We start from the raw sequence: 16,047 nt of genomic DNA, 5'->3' as shown, positions 1-16,047 counted from the left end.
CAATATTTGCAGTGTTCATATTCGTTGGGTACAGCCGCCCGCGGTTAATGGTAGTCTCAGAAGCCCCGACTTCCGAAAGTGACTCAAACCTTGTCATCAGTAGTGCGGCAGACGACGTGAACAATGCAGTGACTTGCATTTTCGTCCGCCACTTGGAAGCGCTTCACATGCAGCTTGCAGCTTTCCTTTGCTTGTATCTGTCTGCACCTTATTCCCGCTTCAAGCGCTCCACTAATACACGTCGTACTGCAAAACAACAATAAAAAAGCAAGCCTCGTTCCCAAGCTAAAGTTGCACAGACGAGTTGAGACGGACACCTGCTTCCGGACGCCTGCTTCCGGACGCCCGGATGTCACTTGGGGCACACAGTGTTGCGCCACCCGCAGATCTCACATTGAGGAGGGCAACCAGACGTCCCGAGGTTCCTGCAATTCGAGTGGCCCATTGCAACCAACCTCCATTGGAAGCTCGATTGGACTAGTTTGGGGGATCTTGTCCAGAGGCCTGGAAGCGTACCAACGTGCGCCACGGTGAATTGTATCCTTCCGTGCAAATCCTTGCGTCGACCCGATGTGTACACGGTCGACGTTTTCACGGAGCCGGAGCGCGATGTTGGGCGTGTCTGACTTGCGCCATGTTCCAGACCCCACTGCTTCCAGACTTCCTTGTCCGAGACATATATGTGTCAAGCCTCGCCGCGAACCGCAAAGCTCCGCAGAAATGCCTGTTCACTTCACAGCTTCCGAACAAGATTGTCACTTTGGGCGCGGGCGGGGCGTGCACTGCAATGGTCTTGGTTTGCCAAACGCCCCGCGCCATGGCGGTCAGTGTCTCGTTTAATGTGGCACCACTGACCCAACAAATCGAACAGCCTGTCTTGCAGTTGCACGTTGACATCCGCAGTCTTACCTGTTGCGGCTGAACGCACTTGAGGCTCCCCCAGTCTGACATTGGACTGTTCTGTGCTCTGCCACATTCAAGCTGACAGAAGACCTTATCGCGTCAGCTGAATCCTGTCCTTGGCACATTCTGGGGTCACAACATGGCACCGTTTGGGTTAAAGCTGGTTCCCGTTACTCCCGTATCCGTCCTGCCAGGCAACCGTCTGGGACATTCGGCGTCAATGGTACTGCCATGTGGTGCCCAGCCCTGGAAGATATGTGTTGCAAAAAAAGTGACTGAGAGAGCTACGCTGGGCGGGCCTGCCACCAGACTGCGAGGTCAAGGAGCATTGTTTCGAGCACTGTTTCCACTCTCGGGAAGCACCAGCACCGAGGGGGTGGCATAAGAACCTGAGACACATGAAAGCAGTGTCTGCGACTGTGCAAGTTACATACACGGCACCGAACCCGCGTTGGAGGCACCAAGTCTGTCGCCATCACGCGTCTGTCCAATGGAACAAGTCCGTTGTGCCAGCATGACGAACGACGATCAACTGGAAAGATCTTGGAATTACCCCTGGGGACCATTAAACGGCGCCGTGCACGGCCTTTAGACGATCGGATGAGGCATGATCGGCACAGCAATATTAAACACACCCAACAAACTGTACAAACTGTGTGCCAAGATGTACTGTACTGCATGCATGTTCGCGTTTAGAGGCAACCAATGCCAAGTGGCTACCTGGCGACCATTCGGCCAGGATCGAGGGACACTCCAGTTCAGTCCCCACGGCTGTTTTACCAGTTTCCCCAACTGTAGAATTTGGCTATTCGGCTCTGGTTCAAGTCCGCCCACAAGCTTGTTCGGTTTCTGCGGTTTCCGGAAAGTCCACTCCATTCTAAGCACCAGCTGCTTCAATAGTTTGAGCGGTTTTTTGTCCGGAATCCAACCCGAACAAACCACAACTCGGGGCCACAGGGGGGCAGGAAACGGGCACGGGCGGCAGCCGGAGCAGTGAGGGAGAGGCGGCAATCGCAACAGTCTTTGTACGACGCGGCCTCGCCCCATATTCCCGTAGTTCTGAGCCTGCCATGGTCCCGGTTGTGCAGCCTGTTCCGCACTTCCAGCCATTGAGTGTCCGGTAGTACGCATCACTTCCAGTACCGTCCGGCAGGGGAGCCTGCCCCCTGCAATTGTCCCCCTAGACCCGTCGCTCCTTGTCCCATGGTAAGAGCGCAACACAGAGAGAGAGACAGAGAGATAGTGAGTGAAGCAGGAGTATGTATGTAGATAGCGGGAGGGAGCCAGACACCAGCCCAGATGCTTGTGCCGCCATCCGTCTCTCTTGGCCTCGTGCCAGTTGTTATGTACGTGAGCCGAAACCGTGGCTTGGGCTTTTGGGCCTGAGATCTGTGGATCTGTGGCCGATCCGTGATCCAGAAGTGATCTGCAGGGTCCAAACGAGAGCCGCCGAGACGCCAAATGTCCGTCTCCTTTTTGCTTTTGCAAGTGAGACATCATTCCACAGCGAGCGCCGTACGAGCTCCGTACAAGTGCCGCGAGTTGCGGCAAGTGTTGCAAAATGGACAGCCGCACACACGAGTCTTGGATCCCACGCACAAACACCACCAGTGGGATCTGGGAATAGAATTAACCGCTGGACGTTGTCACCTGACAGCGTGCCACATTGTCGCCTTATCGTGGTGCTCTACATCAGCATTGCCCAAAGGGTTGCTTCAGTTTCCTTTGGTTCATTTGTATGGCTGTGGGTTCAGAGGACCAGAGGTGCTCCTGGTAGTGCTCGCGCAGTCCGCATTCTCAAACCAAAGCCATGACCACCCCATGTCGTTACCCCGCCTTGGGGGGGCGTGTCCTCCACGAGTACGCCGCACCTTCACACACCCTTTGTTGGTTCCTCTGTCGGGGACTTCTCCACCTTTCCGGGTCTCCCCCATGTTCCCGTGTCCGCAGATAGCCAAACCTGGCCAGCCCGCTGGGCGTATCAAACTTGCACAACCTCTGCCGCCGTTCTCTTCCTCCCTTCGTCCCCCCCGGCCTCATTTCCCTTGGCGTTTCCGGCCCAAGGTCAGTGAATGTCTCTCTGTAACGTGAACTCAACGTTTGGTGCCTAGGGACTTGTCCAGGCCGCACCGCTGTAAGCATGCCCAGCGGACGACAGGCTCGTACGTGCGAAACCCGCGGCCCAACGGTTGCCCCACACACCCTGCTTGCGGCCGAGCCCCCTGCTCGAAGGTTCAGCGGGTCTCGTCACGACAACCCGCGACGCACCGCAACCACCGCAACCTACTGGCTGCTGGTACAGCACAAGCACCGCACGACACTGCCCCGTCAATCAAGTCCTCCCTGGCACCATCCTTGGGCCTGGTGCCACCCATACACTCTGTCTCTGCTGAGCCCACGTCGATGTCTACGGCGTTTGTCCCCCACCTCCCGCCGGCGCATCTGCAACGTCCGTCCTTGGTCTTTGAGCCCCCCGACAAGCGCGCGTCTACGGCTCTGGTGCAGACCGACATCTTGTCCGCACAGCTGTCGTAGACGGTAAGTTCTACGACGGTACGACCGTGCGTTCTGAGACGCGCCCTGTTACAATGCAACGTAAACCATGTGGGGCCGGATGGCGAGCAACTCCCGCGCCTGTTCCGGAACGACCGGTCAGCTGAAGTGGATGGACCATTTATCTATCTGGCTTGCGTCGTCTTAAAACCAGTCCCAGAAACGCCCAGAACAAGCTCACCACATCACCACACCACCAAACCTGTTCGATTCACTCACCCGAGTACATCACCTGTGACACCACGACTTGGTACCACAGCCCACTGCGTCAACTCTCAGCCACTTTCGACCCACAGTAGCTCCTTGGTTCGCACAGTCATCGGCTTCGACGACTCCCATCGCCCAAGCCCCATCTTAGTCAGCAGCACCGTTGAGTATCAGAGGCCAGATTGATGCTTGCGGGTGAGCAAGTACACGGCTTCGTTGGGCCCGACACCGACATGTACGGCGGGGTCCAGCCCGTACACCACTTTGAGGTCTCGCAGCATCCCCGGCGCACTCCCACCCCACTCCACAGCACCAGCCCACTTCCACTGGGAGCTGCCGACGACTGGAACACCCACGCCCAGGTCGCCCACGCGCAGGCTCAGGCCGTTCAGGCCGTCCAGGCAGCTCAAGCCCACGCGCAAGCAGCAGCTCACGCCCAAGCCCAGTACGCATCGTACCGGCACTTGACCCCAATTCCCACCGACTCCCCTCAGCGCAAGTCCAGCGAGGGCTCGGAGGTTGAGGCCAGCATGGCACTGTCCGGTCTTGGGCTTGCACTGCCGCACGTTTCCCACATGCTCGGCAGCACCATCAAGCGCCGCGACGAGCACAGCCCTCGAGTGACGCCGACTACTCAAAAGAAGCTCCGCAAAGACGACAAGCCAGCAAAGGACACGCGCAAGTCGTGCGCCGAGTGCCGCCGGCTCAAGGCCAAATGCGACCGTGTTTTCCCATGCTCCAACTGCCGCAGGCGCGGGTGTGCTGTTGTCTGCCCCGACGGTGATTTGAGTTGCATGCAGGGTAAGCGACTTGTGCTTGCGTCCACCGAGAAGCTCCACGACCGCGTAAGTCACAGTGATAGTCGGTGGGCAGGGACACAGCAACAGCATGTCCAGAACCTGGCCCCGCCGTAAACCGCTCGTGACACTAACAGGTTCTCGCAGATTGCCCAGCTCGAAGCTGCTCTCTTCCAAGCGCACTCAAAGGTCGACACTGAGGCCCATCCGCTCTTGGCACCCCAGTACCTTGATGGCGGGTTCGCGAACTTGCCGTCCAAGACCCCACCCCTTATTTCGCGCACCGACTCGCCGCCATTCACTGAGTTGAAGATGGAGGGTGGCCGTCGTTCGTCGTCTCCGGGCACATACTCGTTCACACCATCCAGAGTTGCGTCCGGTGGCCGTCTCACAGTCGATGCTCTCTTGCTCTCCGACGAGATTATGGCTCGCGAGAGCGACTGGATCGGCGAGAACTCGACCCCTGCCCAATTTCTTCTTACTCCCGACCAGGGCCAGAACCGTCCCGCCAATGCCATCCGCCTTGCCGAGATCATGTCTGTATTGCCCCCTCGCGAGGAGACCGGACGCCATGCCGCACGCTTCTGGGTCCAGAGTGGATGGTACCAGCACATTCTCACGCGCGACGAGTTTGAGACCGTTTACGAGCCGGCCGTCTACAGTCCAACTCAAGCCAACCCCATTTCGCCACACAAGCTGTCCATCGTGCTCATTGTGCTCATGATGGATAGCTTCTTCGACCTTACTCGCGAGACCGAGGACCCCAAGGTTGCGATGTACTGGGACGCGGTCCAACGGTGCTTCGACACTCGGTTTGGCTGGGCCGCATCGGTTGCCGGTGTGCAGGCTCTCACCCTCATCACCTACTTTGTGGGCTTTGGATGGAAGGGGGCGAGCGCCTCCAACTTTTATTGGGTGCGCCGCATGACCACCGCTGTTCAGCAGCTCGGCATGCACAAGGAGCCGCACCCTTTGATCGAGTTTGGGGAGGCGGAGTTCCGCCGCCGCGTCTTCTGGGAGTCGTTTGTCTGCGATGGTCTCATGTCCATCAACCATGGTCAACGCACTGCTATCCCTATCGAGAACATCGAGTGCCGCTACCCAAATGTGTCGACACGCCTCACCACGCGTTACGAGTACATGCGCCGCGTCAACTACAACGTCCTTGACCTGGGTCTCCGTCCCGACTCTAACCCGGCCAGCCCCGAGCAGATCCGCGCTTGTGAGGAGGAACACATGAAGTTTAACCCCAGCCGTGTTCCCTCTGAGCACTGCCCGGCCCTTGTCAACACTCCCATGCCTGAGCCTCGTGTCGATCTCACTTCAATGGAGCCCTTGGACCTGGCAAACACCGCCAACTCGACTTGCTATTACAAGTGCCTCTGTGAGTGCTGGTGAAATTCGAGAAAAACCAATATAAATTTCATTGCTGACTGCCCTCAAGTGTTCCTTTACCGCCCGGCGCTGCGCCGTCTTGTTGGCCGCATGCGTTCCAACCCCGACGTCAAGTTCTCCGCTTGGGACCACAAGGTCGCGACGACCACGATGGAGACTTGCCGTCACCTCATTACCGCGGGCAAGTACTTTTCTCGCCGCCAGCCTCGTCTTGCTGGACGCACGTGGACCACCTGGGTTCAGATCTTCTCTGCTGCGGTGTCAATGTCTGCCCTTGCTGTCTGGTGCTCGCCCCACATGGACCCATCTTTCCTCGCGCAGGCGTACCACGACCTCGAGGAGGTTCGTCAGCTTATCGAGGGTGTCAGCTCGGACAGGGCCAACAGCATTTCGTGTCTCATGCCTGCCCTCCAGGGCATGGTTGCTGGCCGCTACCCTCACCTTGTTGGACAGGACGCGAGCGCAGTGTGTATCCACACGCAGTCCGAGGACATGTTGTTTGGTCTTCTCGGCGGCGAGGTCTCCAACTATGGTCCTCCTGGTCTCATGTCCACCGAGAGTATGGCGCCGTTCCCGTTCGTCGCACCTTCGATGCCCACGCCCGTCCCGACTCAGCCCAGTCAGGCCGCTGGTCTTCGCCCCGTCGCTGCTGGCTCGCAGACGCCTCGCCAGAACAGTGGCAGCTCTGGATCGGCCGTCGGATCTGGAGGCTCCCTCTCACCTGTGGACTGGACGACCACACCTCCCGACGCGTCGGTGGGCTCCAACGTCGACTGGAACACCATGTCCAACTACATGGTGCTCCCGCCTCAGCAGACGCCGGCGCCAGCGCGCTCGGCTCCAACTCCAGGTCGTTTCCAGAGCTCGCTCCCGACCCCTCCCATGCCCGACAATAGCATGATGATGCAGGCAGCGACACCGGGCGTCGGGGACGACTCGGAACCCCTCTCCACCACGGAGCTCTGGGCCCGTCTCCAGACCTTCTACGAGCCCACGGTATGGTGGGGTCTCGGCGACGGCTACGACGTCATGCCCCCCGTTCGCACGCCTTCGGGCGCCGGGTCCATCCCGCAGACGATGCAGACGGGCATGGGTATGGCTACCCCCGTCTTCACCCCTGTCCCCACTGTCCCAATGGGTGTTTACCACCACTGAAACAGCCTACCTGCCTCGCACCTCGCATGCCTTCCCCCCCTCCGCGTATGTAGTACCATTAGAACTCTTGGATGGTTAGCTTGAAAGAACAAACAACCCCTGATAGTTTGTATCGCGTTAGAATAGAGCAATGGTCAGGCCCGCAAGAGTAATGCAAAAACGGCCATGCCTACAACAAATCTTCTACTTTGGTCTGTGTGTTACGATTCTACTGCGGAGTGGGGCCATCGACCCGTGGAGTGGAGATGAGATGTCTGCTGGTGGAGTGGAGATGTCTGCTGGTGAAGTGGAGCTGTCTGCTGGTGAAGTGGAGCTGTCTGCTGGTAAAGTGGAGCTGTCTGCTGGTAGAGTGGAGCTGTCTGCTGGTGAAGTGGAGCTGTCTGCTGGTGGAGTGGGGCTATCCGCGGGTGGAGTGGGGTGGCGGATCTGTTCAGTTGGGTAGATGACTGCACAGAACTTATCCGCCACGCTTGCGGGCGGTCCTCCATCGTGCTGGCGTACCAAGATTGTGGAAAGAACGTTGTGGACGCAGGTTACGCGACTCTTCGGTTGCCTGCCCGCGTCATAATCCTCCACGCGCTTCGCCTGGGCCACCAAGTCCGCAATGACGCGCAACAGAGCGCGCGTGTAGTCGGCCACGTGGGCGATGCAAAATTCTTGGGCAATGCCATATTTGGGCGCCTCCGCCGTGCTCTTGATGAATGAGACTTCCAACATTGGGCCTGCTTTCGGGTTCTCAACCTTCTGAAGTTTCCTCACGAATGAGAGTGGGAGTCGGGGTGGACGTGTGACGGTGTGACTGGTAATGCATCGTCGCACCCACATCCATTCCTGGTGGACCTTTGGGGTGTTCTGCATTTCACTCACAGTCGTCGACCGGCTGTGTTGTGTAGGAGCGTTGCGCCAAATGGTTGGGGACGTCATGTAGGGCGGGGGGAAGCTAGGGTAGTATCCTTGAAGGCGAGCGCTGCGAATCAGAGCTGCAGCCCCCATATCAAATTCGCGTTGACCGGGCGGAAGGTTGGCGAGGAGGACCATAATGAGCGGCATGTCGACTTCTCCTCCCCTGCACACTGCTGCAGCCGAAAGCAGCATGGACTGTGCGGCGGGCGGAACTACAGTCGCCAGGGTACGGTAAACTGAGGGGGGTGGAGGGGGGTCGACTAATTTTAGGAGTCTTAGAAAGGCTACCCATGACTTGTCATCAAGCTCAGACGGAGGTTGCTGACCAGCGAGGGTTTCCTCGTAAGTCTGTCCCGAAAGCTTCTCCCACCCTCTCATCGCAGTATCGACGTTGCCGGCAATTCGCTCCGCGTTGATGTAATGAACGAGGAAGTCGCGTGAGAGCTGAACCTTGCTGAGCCCGTCGTCACTCCGTCCCGGGGACAGAACCAGGACAAGATCCATGAAGAGATGGGTGGGGACAATGCTGCCCTCGCGGCGAATTCGGGGTGGCACCTTTGCTCCTTCAGGTAGGTTGCTCGGGACAGTGGTAGAACAGCTGATCCAGAATTTGACCAGTTTGGTGTACATGCTGGTGATAAGACCCTGTCGCTCGTCTGGCCAGCACTGGTCGTTCTCGAGAGCCTCGGCCTTGGTTGTTTTGACGATCTGGACAAACTCCATGAGGGTCTCGAGAGCGTCTTTGTAGGTGCTCGAGGCAACATACGCATCCAGGAGAGCAGCCCACAACTCCCAATGCCACGTCTCCTTTTCAGTCGGCTCGTCGCCTGCCTGCAGGCACCCAATAATCGCATCGCGAACCAAGGTTGGGGTGGGGCGCTTTTCGCGAACAACTGCCTGCAGTGCCAGACCCAACAGCTCGGGATCCATCGGTGGGAGAAGTCCCAAAGCGATTTCAAGAGGAACTGGGAGAGTCTCCAAGCGGAAGATAGTGAGGGCCATGGGGTGCGTGACTGGAAAGCCTTCCTTATGCTGGCGCTCGAGGAGAGAACGGACGGCGACAAAGCCTCCTTGTTCGGGAACGTCGAGAAACAGACCGATCATTCGATCGTATGTGTCGCAGAGGTGAAATATGGTTTCAGACTTCAACCACAATACTGGTTTGATATGGCGACGTGGGTGGGGAGCGGCGGGCGGACGCGGACGACCGGCTGCTGCCTCTCGGCCTGTTGACTCGGGATATCGTGGAGGATCCACAGCTGGTGTATCCTCTGTATCAGGCTCCACCCTTGGCGCGTTTTCCCAAATACCATTCAGATACAGGTGAGCCAGGCTAAGTGCACTTGTTGTCTTCTTCTCATCCAGGTACCCCTTTATACGGCCGAGGACGTCGTCGTGATTGTCACCAATGACATTGATCGGCTCAACGTCCAGGTCCGGTCCTTTCTTTGACTTGCGGTAGGCCTTAATGCGCCTACGCATCGTACTAAAGATTTCTTTGGAATGTCGACGGTTTAATGCTCGCATCTCGGGCGTATCGAGCCACTGGTCGATCTTGTCTTCTGCGTCGGGTAGTTCCATTGTCGTGGTTTTATCCTTGCGGGGGGACCGGTAAAGGGAGACCTCGCCAGGAAAGATGTCACCAGCATACCAAGTGACGACCTGCCTCTTGGGATGTAGTTTCGCGAACTTGTCCAAGATTGTCACAGTTTGGTTGCAGACAGGCGCTTCCGAATCGAGTGCGTTGAGGTGGGAGCGCCGTGCGGTCACTCTCGAGGTGCTAAACGACGAGGAGTAGGGAGGCCGAGTTAGGAGAGGAGATGTGCGCACTCGCACTGGCCATAAGAGGCCTGACCGCGAAGGCCCCGCAAAAAGTGCGCGCATGTAGATGGGGGGGGATGGATGGTGAGGACGAGTGGTGACCAGCGACAGATGGGGGCAGATGGTGTGTTAGTTGTCAAAAGTTGAACATGACTGACGGCGCAAAACAACGAGCCAGGCACGGCGACGTCACTGAGGTCGAACGGGCGCCCCAAGTGCTACCAACCATCGACCGTCTCTTATGGACCTCTGGGGTTTCCGTCTACATTGAGGTCAAGGCCAAGCAGCTCCCCATTGACCTAAGCAGAGTATTCCAAATTCTAAATCAAGACAAAAAGTCCCTTTTTGTAACTCGGGTAAGGTCAACGACCACAACTGCCGCACACAGTCAAAGCCTCCCCCCCAGTCAACCTCGCAAAGCATCACCGCATCGGTTCGGAGTCGAACGCTACCAGGCCGTTGTGATGAGGGGCCGACGCTGCGCACACAATACACGTACACGAGTAGCTGGAAAGCTGCGCGACATAACAACGGATCGCGTGATTACGAGGATACCCGGTCAAGCGCTTCGCGACTACTGTTTGCGCGTGCTCGCACATATGGACCGCAGGGGTGGTCCAGGGCAACAGGGGAGAGAATACACCCTACTCAAGAGAGGATTTCTGCCTGTTGACCCAAGGCTGTGCGGCGGAGTCGGCTTGTACGACTGAACAACATGGGCATACCGGTCCGAGAGCACCAGCGGTCAATCAAGGGTCGTCATGAGTTCAGCCAAAGCCGGTTAACCATCTGGTCAGTATAGTCAACACAGTGACGGCTACATTGGTCGGTAAGGGTAGTCCAAGAGGTTCGAGCCGTGGACAAGGCGTCCACACAAATGTGGGAACCAGTGTACCGCGCTGCGCCGGTCAACCGGCCTGTAGGGTATATCTGCATGCCCCGCCTTCAAGTCCATTACACTTGTCTCTCATTAACACCGCATCGGCTGCCCATCTATGCCATTGCGGCAATCGCCTTGTGCGCCTCGACGTTACCGAGCCAGTCTGCACGCCTATGCACGTCAGCAGCAAGTCGACGATCCGAGCCACGGTCTCAGCCAACGGGCTACTTACGCGTCATCGAGGTGGTCATCCAGATCACGGACAGCCTGGTGCACGCCGCTCTTGACGAGCTTGAGGGTCCCAGCAACGACAGCACTGGGCGGGAAGGCAACGGTTGCGCCGGCAGTGGGGTTGTACGCTGGCTCCCCCGTAGCGAGCTTGTCGTTGTCGAGCTAGATTGCTTGTCAGCTTACCGGCACGCCGTAACACAAATATTGCAGCTGTGCACGTGTCGTATTCTAGCCATCAAATCCAGGAGCGAGCCACTCACCACAATGCCAATAGCGCCAGCAAAGTCGCTCCTCAGCGCAACCAAGATAGCCTCCCCAGCCCGACCCAGCTCCGCGCCCTCTGCAGGTGCGACATAGACGCCGACAATGCGCTTGCCATCAGTGGCAGCCTTGGCACGCGCGAGGTCCAGTCCCAGCTCGGCAGTGGAGGAAAGGGAGGTGTAGCGGTGCACCAAAGGGTACGCGTCGGTGATCTCCATGTTGGTTGAGGTGGTGTTGCTGCTGAGCAGGAGGCCGGTGACAGTGGAGCTAGTGTGGGCTGCTGCGTGGAGTATGGGGAGCGCGTATGCTGTAGGTGTGAGGGTGTAGGTTGTGCCCGACATGTTGGGCTAGTTGGACGGGAAGAGTTGGATGGAATGGAGACAGCAGACGGGTGTGGATGTGCTGAAACGGTGACGCTGAGGTGGAGGTCGCCTGTCACGTGTGGCGTGTGGCGGGGGGTCGAGACGGGTTGGGTGGCATGGCTGCTGCATCATTTTGCATCTGGACGAGACTCTGACTTGTCTAGCACGACATGGAACCTGCATACGTAGATATTCTCATGGCCACGATGCATCTGCGTTGTCGCATAACGGCGATCGGGCAGCCGTGTAGGCCTGGACGGGTGTTCACTTTCGTCTACCCAAAACTCTGAACTGGTCTGACTCCCTCCTCCCTCCTCCCTCCTATACGACGCTCTGGACAAGATGCAAGCTTCACCTCTCTGGTTCTCTGGCCGCACACTGATACTAATATGATAGCCAGGTCTGTTTGACCGCACACTTCCCTGATACCTCAACGACTCGATAGGTCATTCTCGGGCGGTTACAACCATGTCCACCATGTTCCTCCCGCTGCCCCCCTGGGACAAGACATTCGGGCCCTTCCAAGCTGGCCACATTGGATGTGAACCTCTCCGATCCGAGTGCTGCTGCGCGCCTTCTCCCAACTGTCCAGTCCGCGAACGTGTGTCACCTGGGTGCAGCATTCGGTCCTCCTTGCAGAGGATCTTCCCAACCGGGACGCCGTCCCTCTCCTCCAAAAGCTTTGGCCTGCTCGGCCCATCTCTTTCGTGAACTGTATCAATGCATGATGGTATAATGCTATGCGGTGGCATGCTCCTGCCTGTATATTGTCAGCTACGACTCGACAGTAAAGAAGTCCCCGGGCCAAAGCTCACCGCTGCCTGGCCCGTTGCCCTCATCTCTACTTCTTCTTCTTGCCCTTGCCGAGCATGGCACGCTTTCCTTGGCCTGTAACGTTAGCTATGTGTCATTTTTGCTGTGGTGCTGCAAGAACACCAGATAAGCTAGCGCGCAACTAGGCGGTGGAGGGATCGCCATCGGCTCTCCCATGTCCTGCCTCGTCTCTTTGCCTAGCCGTCCTTTCTCCACTGCTACACCACCACTCTCCCACTTACCCTTCTTGGGGGGGCCCTTTCCAAGCTTCCTCTTCCTCGCCACGTCGGCGAAACGCTCCTCCTCCCTGGGGTTGACAAGCCAGGGAGCACGGGCAGCGTTGGGGTCACGCGCGTTGTGTCCAGGCTTGACACTGCGCTCAATCTCCACGCAGCCCTCGGGAACAAGCTTGTCCTTGGGGAGCATGTAGCTCGAGTTGAGTCCGTTTCCTTCCCAGCCCGCGTAGGGGTTCATGGCCTTGTTCGAGGTGATAAACTTGATCGAGGGCATGCTCAGCTGCGGGGCATAGTTGATAATGGAGGGGCCGCGGAGTCGTCGCTTGAGGTATTTTGCGCCGTTGCGGGCGTTGGAGACGACGGGGAGGGTGTTGAAGATGGGCGCACGCAGCTGTGAGAGCAGCTGCGTGAGCTGTGGGGCCGGCATGGTGTAGGTGTGGGGTGGGATATGTATATTGTCGTCGACTTTGATGATCGCAGTCTCGACTTTCGGACCATCCAGGCAAAGGGATCAACAGGTTGATACATTTGTTTCCGCCGCACACTCTGCCACGTGGATGTTAGACGTCAGTGTCTTTACAATGACACATCATTTTAAATGGACAACGCCCAATGTCCGCGTTTTGTACCAGGCACGCGTCGATGTGTCACTTGGTCGTCATGGATCCAACGAGCTCCTCCCTCGTTTCCCACTTGTGTCTGATCTCTGACGTTGCCATGCAGAGCTCGCTCATGCTACTAAGCTACTAACGTGAAACATGTCACGGCTTCACCAGGCATTCTGCACCGGCACCAGGGACGCCATCCTCTCTCCCAAGTGCCGGGCGAGAGAGAGAGAGACAGCGCGACAGCCATGCGGCCACCTGCAGATGAGGCCAGAAGCCAGCCCGCTCGTGAGGCCTCCGCCTCTGTATTCCAGGGCCCCGGTCGTGTGTGCATCCTCCTCCCACATCCGGGGTGGTCGTTCCCCGAGTAGAACACTCCGCGTCCCGGCAAGACCATACACGAGCGTAGAGATCTGCTGTTCGGCTACAGGAAAAAGGAACGCGGAAGGCCAAAAGCCACAGCCAAAACGCGCAAAACGGCGCGTGCCAGAGACATGGCTCTACCGTCGCTTGTTGCCTATCAGTCTCGTACCTCGTAGCTCGTCTACGGCGCCGCACGCGGCCACTGCGGCGACATCGTTTTTTTAAAGAAAACCCCATCCAGGTTCAGGATCCAGGCCCATCGCCTCGCGCCTGGTCGGTGCGCTAAACGGCACAGTGAGGTGTCTCCCACATACCTCATCTGGGGATGCCGGGTCGTTACACCCAGGCAACGTGGCGTCCTGCGCCACTGCGGCCGGTGTCGACGCCATCTACCCCAGAAGCAACAACTTGCCATGGCAACTTGAAGTCGCCGGTGCGCTCGCCGAGTTCTGCCCGTGTGCATTGCTTTGTGCACCGAGTTGGCATGTCGGGCAACGGTGCAGACGGCTGCGCACCCCACACCTGCGCGTGTATGCCACTGCCTGCCACACCTGGGCGGCATTCCTTCCTCGCATGCTCCCCGCACCGAGCCGCTCGAGCCGCTGGGGCACCGGCTGCCAGCGGGGACGCCACGCCTGCTGGGCCTGAGTCAGGACCCTCCTGGCGCATCCAAGCGCGAGGAATCTGTCACAATGTCTGTAAACGAAACACCCAAGTGGCAGAGTCGTACATAACCCAGACACCCCCGCGCACCCGCAGATGGCTCTCCCCGAGAAATGTAGTTGTGCTGGACCTCTCACCATAACCACCACCGCTTCTCGACACCATGGCCGTCCCCACACCTACTCTCACCGCGTCGACCTCGATGGCTTCGCTCTACACTGTCGCTACCGCCTCTCTTAATCCTCTCAAAGACTCTTTTTCTTTCACCCCTTCGCGCCCTCCCCGCTCTATCAAACGGGAGCCTACCTTTTACTCTGACGAGGACGTCTTTGATCCTCCTCCTCCTATCCAACTCGAAGCCAGCCGCCGCTCATCGACCGACTCGGCATGTGCCACCTCGGCTGAGTTGGGTCGTCGCCAACCTGGTCTCTCCCAGCTCTCCCTCACCCTTCCCCTTTTCACCCAGACGTCGATGGGACCGGCGTCTCCAGACTCCCCCACTATCCATACGCCAAACACACCCGAGTTCCGCGGCCGTTCATCGTCGACATCCACGAGGACCAGTAGGCGCAAGCCAGTGCCATCTGACATGGACATTGAGGGATCAATGCTGCACGTCGATCTTGTCGCTCTACTGGAAGACGCACGTAAGAGGGAACAGCGCCACCCACGCCCAAGCGTGTCTTCCATGTCTGCGCTTTCCATGAACTCGCTCGGACCTATCGGAGCCAGTACACCCATGAGTGGCACGTTTTCATCATCAGAGGGCATGGGCGACAGCATCCCCAACTCGACGCGGCACGTCCTCACCATCGACCCACCCATGCCTGAGCTGCGCCATTCCTCCTCAGAGGTCGGTTACAATCTGGCCCAATCTCCTGGCCGGAGGGCCAGCGAAGCAATTGTCACTTTCCCGTCGTCAGTTACTTTCCCGTCGTCAGACCCGACGGACGAGAACCAGACATACATGAGCTACTCGGGGCGCGACAGCATTGTGCCAGTCTCCCCAGGTGCCGCGTTCAACATCCCTCTCCCCTCCACGGCTGTTGTACACTCTTCTGCCTCGAGCCAGCACTCGTCCCACCACTCTAGGCACCACTCGCGCACCCGATCCTTTGCGTCCCAGACCCGCGCACGAGGAAACGCCAATCAGCGGTCGTACTCTACGTACCCGCCGCCGCAAATGCACTCTACGTACCCACCACCGTCGGCCGTCTCTGACTATTCCGTTCCAACCACCTCACCCACAGCCGTGAGCGGCTCACCCTCATCGGGCTCGGGGCCGTTTGGCAACTCGACCACCAACCGTTCACCGGGGTACCAGTACCAGTACCAGTATGCATACGCCCTCCCGCCAACGGCGCCTACGCCTCTGCCACTGCAAAGGGACGAGTCGCCTATTGAGCAGCCCATCTACATTCACAAGCGCGGTGGGGGTCCGTTCGAGTGGGTCAAGATGCTGTGGTACTTGGGGTTCATTTTCCCGCCCTGCTGGATTGCAGGCATGTTTCTGTGAGTAGTTGGACATTGTTAAATGTGGAAGGGTCGGAACACTGACAGTGTCAGGCTTAGAAGGATTGAAGACCTCGACTACAACTTTGAGGCCAAGACCGTCGATGAGGAAGAGGAGATGAAGGCGTATTGCGAGGTGAGTCATGTCCGCTACAACGCTGCATAGCGACGCATCTGACGCGTCAGTCCGAAATCTTCTACTCGCGCCGCTGTACCATGGCCATTGGTGTTCTCTCCATCGTCATTGCCGTAGCGGCATGTACCGTCGCCACCGTTCTCATGGCCACCGGGAAGAACTACAATGCCGCCTAATGGTAACAGGGGCGCCAGACCCTCTCTTCCCCGTTGTGATCATTGTCGTACTTTTGTTGTAAACAGTTGGTTGAT

The 16,047-nt window shown here is 58.2% G+C and overlaps 5 protein-coding genes across 5 annotated transcripts; 2 read left to right on the top strand and 3 right to left on the bottom strand.

Moving 5' to 3' along the window:
• Positions 1–3,896: 3,896 nt before the first annotated feature.
• EHS24_002082 (uncharacterized protein) lies at positions 3,897–7,010 on the top strand (the record flags this gene model as incomplete). The annotated part of the gene is made up of 3 exons (XM_028617828.1): positions 3,897–4,508; positions 4,608–5,844; positions 5,905–7,010. 3 exons carry the CDS (start codon positions 3,897–3,899, stop codon positions 7,008–7,010), a joined length of 2,955 nt encoding a protein of 984 aa, XP_028473506.1.
• A 1,115-nt stretch (positions 7,011–8,125) lies between these two features.
• EHS24_002081 (uncharacterized protein) lies at positions 8,126–8,915 on the bottom strand (the record flags this gene model as incomplete). Its single annotated transcript, XM_028617827.1, has 2 exons — positions 8,126–8,149; positions 8,202–8,915. 2 exons carry the CDS (start codon positions 8,913–8,915, stop codon positions 8,126–8,128), a joined length of 738 nt encoding a protein of 245 aa, XP_028473505.1.
• A 1,812-nt stretch (positions 8,916–10,727) lies between these two features.
• On the bottom strand, positions 10,728–11,324 carry EHS24_002080 (uncharacterized protein; the record flags this gene model as incomplete). Its single annotated transcript, XM_028617826.1, has 3 exons — positions 10,728–10,785; positions 10,847–11,007; positions 11,106–11,324. The coding sequence occupies 3 exons, from the start codon at positions 11,322–11,324 to the stop codon at positions 10,728–10,730; spliced, it is 438 nt and encodes a 145-aa protein (XP_028473504.1).
• Positions 11,325–12,309: 985 nt separating this feature from the next.
• On the bottom strand, positions 12,310–12,944 carry EHS24_002079 (uncharacterized protein; the record flags this gene model as incomplete). Its single annotated transcript, XM_028617825.1, has 2 exons — positions 12,310–12,356; positions 12,524–12,944. 2 exons carry the CDS (start codon positions 12,942–12,944, stop codon positions 12,310–12,312), a joined length of 468 nt encoding a protein of 155 aa, XP_028473503.1.
• A 1,367-nt stretch (positions 12,945–14,311) lies between these two features.
• EHS24_002078 (uncharacterized protein) lies at positions 14,312–15,972 on the top strand (the record flags this gene model as incomplete). Its single annotated transcript, XM_028617824.1, has 3 exons — positions 14,312–15,660; positions 15,715–15,796; positions 15,847–15,972. 3 exons carry the CDS (start codon positions 14,312–14,314, stop codon positions 15,970–15,972), a joined length of 1,557 nt encoding a protein of 518 aa, XP_028473502.1.
• Between the last annotated feature and the right edge of the window lie 75 nt (positions 15,973–16,047).

This window comes from Apiotrichum porosum, assembly GCF_003942205.1.
Source record: "Apiotrichum porosum strain DSM 27194 chromosome Unknown scaffold_12, whole genome shotgun sequence".
NCBI classification, from domain to species: domain Eukaryota; kingdom Fungi; phylum Basidiomycota; class Tremellomycetes; order Trichosporonales; family Trichosporonaceae; genus Apiotrichum; species Apiotrichum porosum.
The sequence above is the reverse complement of the archived record's forward strand: the minus strand, read 5'-3'. Positions and strand labels throughout refer to the sequence as shown.